Below are 8,488 nucleotides of genomic sequence, written 5' to 3'. Positions count from 1 at the left end.
GCCGAGTTCCAGTGCTCGAAGAGGATTATGATCCTTTTATGCATAAAGTTGCCAGATGGTATAACAACACGTCGCTTCCACTTTCTACCAACATCTCATCGTCCCCACTATACTACGCTGCGTTCGTCGGTTATATTATACATTTGACGTGTGACGTCGTCTGCCGAGCGGAGCCCTGGCGGGGGGCGCCTTTGCCTCATGTAACTCCGCCAGAGCCCACAGCCAGTTCACAACAAACGCGTACGCGACGGGGCATTCAAGTCATTGATCTAAAAGACACCGTTACGGGAGCACCACGACGGACGGACGATAGACGATCGACGATCGTTTGTTTATTGTTTCATTCCGCCCAAATATAATAGACAAATATAATATAATAGGCAAATACTAGACAATTATTAACACGAGTGTTTCGGTAGTAGGAAATTTACAGTGGCTCGAATCCGGGACCTCGTTTCGGTTGCGCGTGCACGTACGCACGCACGCACCTCCAAGGCGGAGGAGAGATTTTTTTATTAGTGCGAGTGAATTGCATTGAATTTTATTACAAGTGATTTGTTTTTTTTTGTGGGAATGTGATTTGTGCAAGTGGTGGTGACTTTTGTTTTGGATTAAAGTTTGGTGTGTGGAAATTGAATTAAGTTTTATTTATTGTTTAACACGTGCAGTTTTTAAAAGTGACGTTAGGTAACTTTAAATTTTTTTCATTAGTACAAAAAATGCATTTTATATAGCAATACGATTACCTCCGAATTTAAATATTAGGTTGTCAAATATCTCCCTTCCGCTTTTTTGCTCTTGGTTTATAATACAAAAAGGCGGAAGGGAGATATTTGACAACCTTATATTTAAATTATTACTTCCAAGTTAAATAATTTGATTAAATCTCATGAAATTAGATAATTAACTAGTGGGGCGGCATGGCATCGTGCCTTAAGGCAAATTGCTGGTACATCCCATACCAAATTTTTTTTTTAAAAGATGTTTTTTTTTTTTAAAAAAATTCTCTGAAAAAATTAAATTTTTGAGAAACTATAAATTTATTTGGATTAAATTTGTGTGTGGAAATTAAATTAAACATATGTAGTTTCCAAAAGTGACATTAGGTAACTTGAAAATTCTTCAGTAATAAAGAAAAATGCGGTTTATTATTTTATATAATAATTCAATAGCGCGCACATTATTTCTTGTTTTTATAACAAAATTCAAAATAATACTCGTGCAGATTCCTTAATAAAGAATCAAAACAAATTAATTAATTTATATTAAATTTATTATTGAACGATTGCATATTTTAAAAGTTAGCTTTGATATCTTTGAAAGAATTTAATAATAATATGTACAGTTAAGAATTAATTACTTAAACTGTTTTAAATTAAAAATAATATCGTGCACATTTATTTGTAGATTTGGTAACAAAAAAATTTATATAATAAAATGAATAATAATAATAATAAGTTTTTCTTTAATATAATTTAATATAGAATTGATTTAAAATGCGTTGTGAAATGTTGTGATCCTGATACAATTATTTTCCTTCTCATTATTAATCTTATTATTATTACTCTGATCTTTTTCATTATTATTCATATAATTATTTATATAATTATTATTATTATTTTTTTTATTCAACAATATATTTACAACTGTCAAATTCAATATTCTCATTTTTTTAAATTTAATATAATATTCGTGCAGGTTTTTGATTAATTTAAATCATATTACATTTTTTTTTTAAATTGAATTCTTAAAATGTGCAATTTTTTTAATTTTATTTTTTTAATTATTTAAAAAAACAATAACATGAATATGTGTTTGAAATTTGTCTTAATTATTATAAAAATTGTAATTGAATAATATAATATAGTTTTGTTAATATTTTAAAGAATATAATTAAATTTCAGTGTTTTTTCATATACACGTGCAGGATTTTTTTAAACTAATTTATTTAAAATATTTTCTAGAAAATGTTAAAAATTTGTTAAACAAAATTTAATGTTATTTAAAGTTAGACATCATTTAAAATAATTTAATCAATTTTTTTAGCATTTTGTTTCAATGTTTGAAAACTCTATTCAAATATAATGTCTTAAATAACAAAAATAAATTATAGAAAAAAAAAATTTAGCATTATTTTGATTAATTATTTTAATTAAACAAGATTTGATAAAATCCTAAAGATATAATTTAAAATATTTAAATTAAATAAATAAGATTTTTGGTTATTATTAACACATTTATTTATTCTCAAAATTTTTAACTGAAAACAAGTTTATGTTCATTTGTTTGTTTTTTTAACTTCCCGTAGGGCAAGTTATAGTAATCGCAAAAAAATCGAAATTGAAAATTTTTGCATTTCTCGACGTTTCAAAGGTTTCTGAATATTTTGGCATACCTTAGAAAAAATGGATGTATGTGTGTGTGTGTGTGTGCATGTATGTATGTGCGGATACAAATTTTCGTCGACGATTTCGGGAACACCGATCAACCGATTTGAATAATTCAAAATACATTCGATTCTTATTGATAAGGAGACGTGCTGATTAGTTTTTCGTGAAGGCAGGTCTAGCCGTTCCGAAGATACGGGGCAAAAAGCGCCAAAAACGGTAACTCAGTTTTTAAGAGAACGGAGCGTCCGATTTTAATATTTCAAAAAACATTTTACTTGTATTGACAAGGTAAAGAACCGATCAAATTTTCATAAAGGCAGGTCTAGCGGTTTCGGAGATCTAATGAAAAAAGTAAAAAAACCGGCGGTCGAAAATGATCATTGGACATATGCACATCAAATTATCAGATATTTTATAGAGATTTTAACAATAAGTATAAATTTTGTTTACATTCCTATGGGTTCCGTACCAATGTTTACCCATTAGACAGCGACGCGGCGCTTACGCGGTTTGATATTTCGTCTTTATGCAGTTAAAGCATTACGATTGCTTTGAAAAAAAGTTTAGATCTTTCAAAATATGTCAAAATAAAGAAAACATTTTTTTTTTTCAAAAAAAAAAAAAATTAAAAAAAAAATTTTTTTTCAAAAAAAAGTAATTTTTTGTCTAATTGTTTGTCAAAAATCTTATTTTTTCGAAGTAAATTTTTTTCAAAAATGTTAATCGTTTTTAAAAAAATAATAATTTTTGGTACGGGAAGTTCCAGCAATTTGCCTTAAGGCACGATGCCTTAATTGCCTTAAGACAGAATTCCACTTACAGCTAGTTATTGTTTATAATAACATTTTTTAAAAAATATTGTTGTTAAATTTAATAATAAATTTTAATATTCTTAAACTAAACTATTTTATTTTTTTCTGTTTTGTCAAACAAATAATATAAATATATAACAAATAAGATAAATAATTAAAATATATATAGAAATAAAATATTCTACTTACATAATATATAAGTAAACATTTTTTAAATATAAATATTATACAACACTATTTTAATTTAATAGTTTAACAAGATTATATTTATACATTAAAATTAATTTAATTTAGAAATATTTATCAAACGCATTTTTTTTATTATTTATATGGTAAATCGTTAAATTTATTAAATTTCTTTAATCCAAAATATAACTAGCTGTAAGTGGAATTCTGTCTTAAGGCAATTAAGGCATCGTGCCTTAAGGCAAATTGCTGGAACTTCCCGTACCAAAATTTTTTTTTTAAAAACGATTAAGATTTTTGAAAAAAATTTACTTTGAAAAAATAAGATTTTTGAGAAACTATATATTGGACAAAAAATTACTTTTTTTTGAAAAAAAAAAAAATTTTTTTATTTTTTTTTTTTTAAAAAAAAATGTTTTATTTTATTTTGACATATTTTGGAAGATCTAAACTTTTTTTCAGAGCAATCGTACTGCTTTAACTGCATAAAGACGAAATATCAAAGCCCGTAAGCGCCGCGTCGCCGTCTAACGCGTAAACATTGGTACGGAACCCATAGGAATGTAAAAAAAATTTATACTTATTGTTAAAATCTCTATAAAATATTTGATAATTTGATGTGCATATGTCTAATGATCATTTTTGACCGCCAAATGGCTTTTTTTTTTACTTTTTTCATCAGATCTCCGAAACCGTTAGACCTGCCTTCATGAAAATTTGATCAATTCTTTATCTTGTCAATACAAGTAAAATGTTTTTTGAATTATTCAAATCGGACGCTCCGTTCTCTTAAAAACTGAGTTACCGTTTTCGGCACTTTTTGCCCCGTATCTTTGGAACGGCTAGACCTGCTTTCGCCAAAAACTAATCAGCACGTCTCCTTATTAATACGAATCGAATGTTTTTTGAATTATTCAAATCGGTTGATCCGTGTTCCCGAAATCGTCGACGAAAATTTGTATCCGCACATACATACACACACGCACATACATACATACATACATACATACATACATACATACATACATACATACACACACACACACACACACACACACACATACATCCATTTTTTCTAAGGTATGCCAAAATGTTCAGAAACCTCTGAAACGTAAAGATATATAAACATTTTCATTTTCGATTTTTTTGCGATTACTATAACTTGCCCTACGGGAAGTTAAAAAATTATTTTTTTTGCATAATTTTACGTATGAACACTAATTGTATTTACCAAAACTAATAATTCTGTTTTTTCTTTACTAAAATTAATTTAGTCGACGTTAATTTTATGAATTTATTAAACCTTTAAATATAATTTTAAAAATCTATTTATATAAAATAAAATGTACTATTAGTATACATACCAAATAGAATTTAATTTAATAAATAATTAATATAAATCAAGAGATATCATGTTTTGTTATGTATTTGTTAGAATATTCTAATAACAGTTCATATTAAAAAACTAATTATTTTATAAATAATTTCCAATATGAAATATAAAACTTTCTTATAAAAGTACGATATAATATCAGATAAAATACCAATTGAAATTCTTATCAAAATTATTTAATACAATAGGCCTTAAAGATGCTTGAAAGGACTTAAAATTTCGTTTGAGTGGTCCTTAAAGATTCTTGAGATTTGTTTTTTTTAGAAAGTCATCAATATTGTAACAATTACATAATAAGAGATTAAAGTACTTAAGGCTACCAAGTACTTGATGATCAGTTTTAATTCGTTAGAAATTAAAGTTTAAAAAAAAATATTTTAGAGAGTAAACTATTTTTCTTTTAATGTTTAATTTTAATAAATAAATTAGATTAAAGTTTCCTTTTATCCGTTTTTCAATCAAAAGTAGATTGATGTTATAATCGAGAAAGTTTCCCAAATATGTTTAAAATATCAAAATTAATTAACATATTCTGAACAAACAATTCAAAACAATGTTCTCCGAACACGCCATTAATTTTGAACAAACTTTTAATGATCATTTCAAATTATTATTAAATTAAATTATTATCATATAATAGAAGTAATATAATGAAAATCATTGAATATTATAATAATTACTACTTATTATTATTATCTACAATTCTTTATAAATTTCTGAATAATCAATACAAAACAATGTTCTCAGAATATATTATTAATAATAATAATATTGGTAGATACGTAGATTTGTGATCTGTAATTTAATCAAAATTATTAAATATTATAATAACTACTTACTATTATTACTACTTATTATTATCTACAATCCTTTATTAATTTTCTGTAGTTATTCTGAATAGTGTCGTGTGTTATAATAATATAATATTTCTTGTCTTTTTAACAGAATTTAAAATAATTTTCGTGCAGTTTTCCTAACATATTTAAAATATTAAAATCAATCAACATTTTCTGAATAAACAATTCAAAACAATGCTCTCCGAACACATCATTAATTTTGAACAAACTTTTAATGATCATTACAAATTATTATTGATGATTTATATAATAGATGTAATTTAATAAAAATAATTAAATATTATAATAATGACTACTTATTATTATTATCCACAATCCCTTATAAATTTCTGAATAATCAATACAAAACAATGTTCTCCGAATATATCAATAATAATAATAATATTGGTAGACACGTAGATTTGTGTTTTGTAATTTAATAAAAATCATTAAATATCATAATAATTACTACTTATTATTATTATCTACAATCCTTTATAAATTTTCTGTAGGTATTTTGAATAGTGTTGTGTGTTATAATAATATAATATTTCTTGTCTTTTCAACAGAATTTAAAATAATTTCCGTGCAGTTTTCCAAACATAATTAAAATATTAAAATTAATCAACATTTTCTGAACAAACAATTCAAAACAATGCTCTCCGAACACGCCATTAATTTTGAACAAACTTTTAATGATCATTACAAATTATTATTAAATTAAATTATTAGCATATAATAGAAGTAGTTTAATGAAAATCATAAAATATTCTAGTAATTACTACTTATTAATATTATTCACAATCCTTTATAAATTTCTGAATAATCAATACAAAACTATGTTCTCCGTATATATCTATAATAATAATAATATTGGTGGATACGTAGATATGTGTTCTGTAATTTAAAAAAAATCATTAAATATCATAACAATTACTACTTATTATTATTATCTACAATCCTTTATTAATTTTCTGTATCTATTCTGTATAGAGTGTCGTGTGTCGTTTTCTTAAAATAATCGACATCACCGTTAAAGAATTCCCCTGTGGTTAGTGTGTAAAAGAGATTTATTAGTGACATTTGTGGGTTACATACAAAACCCAAGAAAAAGTTATAAAAATAACTCTAAAGTGTGTGTCAAGTGCCAAAACGAAACCAAACCAAGCAAAGTGTAGTTTATTTAAAGTGATCATTTCAAAGGAAAGGTTTCGAGACAAAAATGTTACGAACGTCGACGACGTTCTTGCTTTTCTGAAGTCAATGGATAAAACGATAATGACAGGTAATAATAATTTTAAGGAAAGGATAATTGTTTATATTTAAAAAGGATAATTGTTTATATTTAAAAAGGATAATTGTTTATAAAAATTAAAAAAAGTGGTGAGTGTGGCCAATATAGGGGTACTCAGATTGAATCCCGGTCGAGTACACATACATAGTAAAACTGATTTAATAAGATATTAACACGGGATTTGAAGATTGAAGAACAAAAATTAAACTAGTTGCGTATGGCATCGTGCCTTAAGACAAATTGCTGGAACTTCCCGTACCGTAACGAAATGATCGAGGAATATTAAATGTTTTCATATAGATTTTTATAAATGCTGTAACATTGTTTAATGTTTATAAGATTTGCATTTGCAAATAATACTGTGCGACATTTTCACTTATACTGTGCTTAGCTTGGCGGCATTTTCACATTTTTCAATAGTTTTCACAAAATTCGAATTGGAAAAGTGCTCCAGTTCATAAACAGTCTAAACGCACTTGGGTAAACATTTGTACCAGAGCGGCGCTTAGACTGTGCATAGCCTGGGTAATTTTTTGAATTTTTAATCCAAAATTACAAAACTATTTTATGGAAAATAAAAAAAGATGAAATAATTTTTTATCCTCAAAAGCCAATTGTTTTGTCAATACAAGCAGAAAGTTGTTTGAATCATTGAAAAACTGCCATTTTTCGCAAATTTAGCTCCGTATCTTTGAAATGGCTGGGTCTGCCTTTGCCAAAAACTAATAAACACTTCTCTCGAACATTACTAATTGAATGTTTTTTGGATCATACAAATCGGATGCTCCGTTCTCTCAAAAACTCAATTTGTATTTTCTGCACTTTTTGCTCTGTATCTCCGTAAAGGCTGGACCTGCCTTTGCCAAAAACTAATCAGCACATCTCCCTATTCATAGGGATCGAATGTTCATATGAATCATTCAAATCGGTTGAACCGTGTTTCCGAAATCGTCGACGAAATTTGTATCCGCCCGCACACACACATACATCCATTTTTGCTAAGTTATGCCAAAATGTTCAGAAGGTTTTGAAACGTATAATTATAAAAATTTTCATTTTTGATTTTTTTGCGGTTACTATAACTTACCCTACGGGAAGTTAAAAATACTTCAATTTTAATTCTTTCCGCACTCCATAGAGGCGCCACCAACTGTAGCACGTAAATCTAGCCTTGGGTTCAATTCTAGATTAGATTTATATAAATATACTAGTTGGCCCGGCAAACGTTGTTTTTCCATAAAAATATTTTTAGAAAATCTTTATAAAAAAATGTATAAATGTATAATAAATTGGGCCTATTAATCTGAAACTAATTTCATATTATTGCCAGCCTAATCTGAAACTAATTTCATTTAAATCGAATTGGCATATTTTGATATTCAAGGTTCCTATATATTACAAGTTGTTTTGAAATAATTTCTCACCTTTTTGTCCAGTCTTAAATGACTGGCTTGAATTACATAAGTATCTCGGAATTTGAGATACCCAGCTGTAAGTCTGTAAATACTTGTATTTTGCACCCTAAAAGTTGTCTCAAAACCTACATATGGTAGGGTGTACGCAACATATGTAGGTTT

The 8,488-nt window shown here is 26.6% G+C and overlaps 1 protein-coding gene across 1 annotated transcript in view; it reads left to right on the top strand.

Annotated features, from left to right (window-relative positions):
* Nucleotides 1–568: 568 nt before the first annotated feature.
* Nucleotides 569–8,488, top strand: part of LOC113367775 — a 78,193-nt gene continuing 70,273 nt past the window's right edge. Inside the window, exons 1-2 of the mRNA XM_026609355.1 lie at nucleotides 569–621; nucleotides 6,611–6,902. Coding sequence (XP_026465140.1) covers nucleotides 6,881–6,902 — 22 coding nt within the window. The 5' untranslated portion in view covers nucleotides 569–621; nucleotides 6,611–6,880. The remainder of the gene's footprint in view (nucleotides 622–6,610; nucleotides 6,903–8,488) is intronic.

The sequence above is a fragment of the Ctenocephalides felis genome, unplaced genomic scaffold, assembly GCF_003426905.1.
Source record: "Ctenocephalides felis isolate EL2017-DRISC unplaced genomic scaffold, ASM342690v1 CF-g0.4_SCAFFOLD_01170, whole genome shotgun sequence".
NCBI classification, from domain to species: Eukaryota; Metazoa; Arthropoda; class Insecta; order Siphonaptera; family Pulicidae; genus Ctenocephalides; species Ctenocephalides felis.
This window is presented reverse-complemented; position numbering and strand designations above follow the sequence as displayed.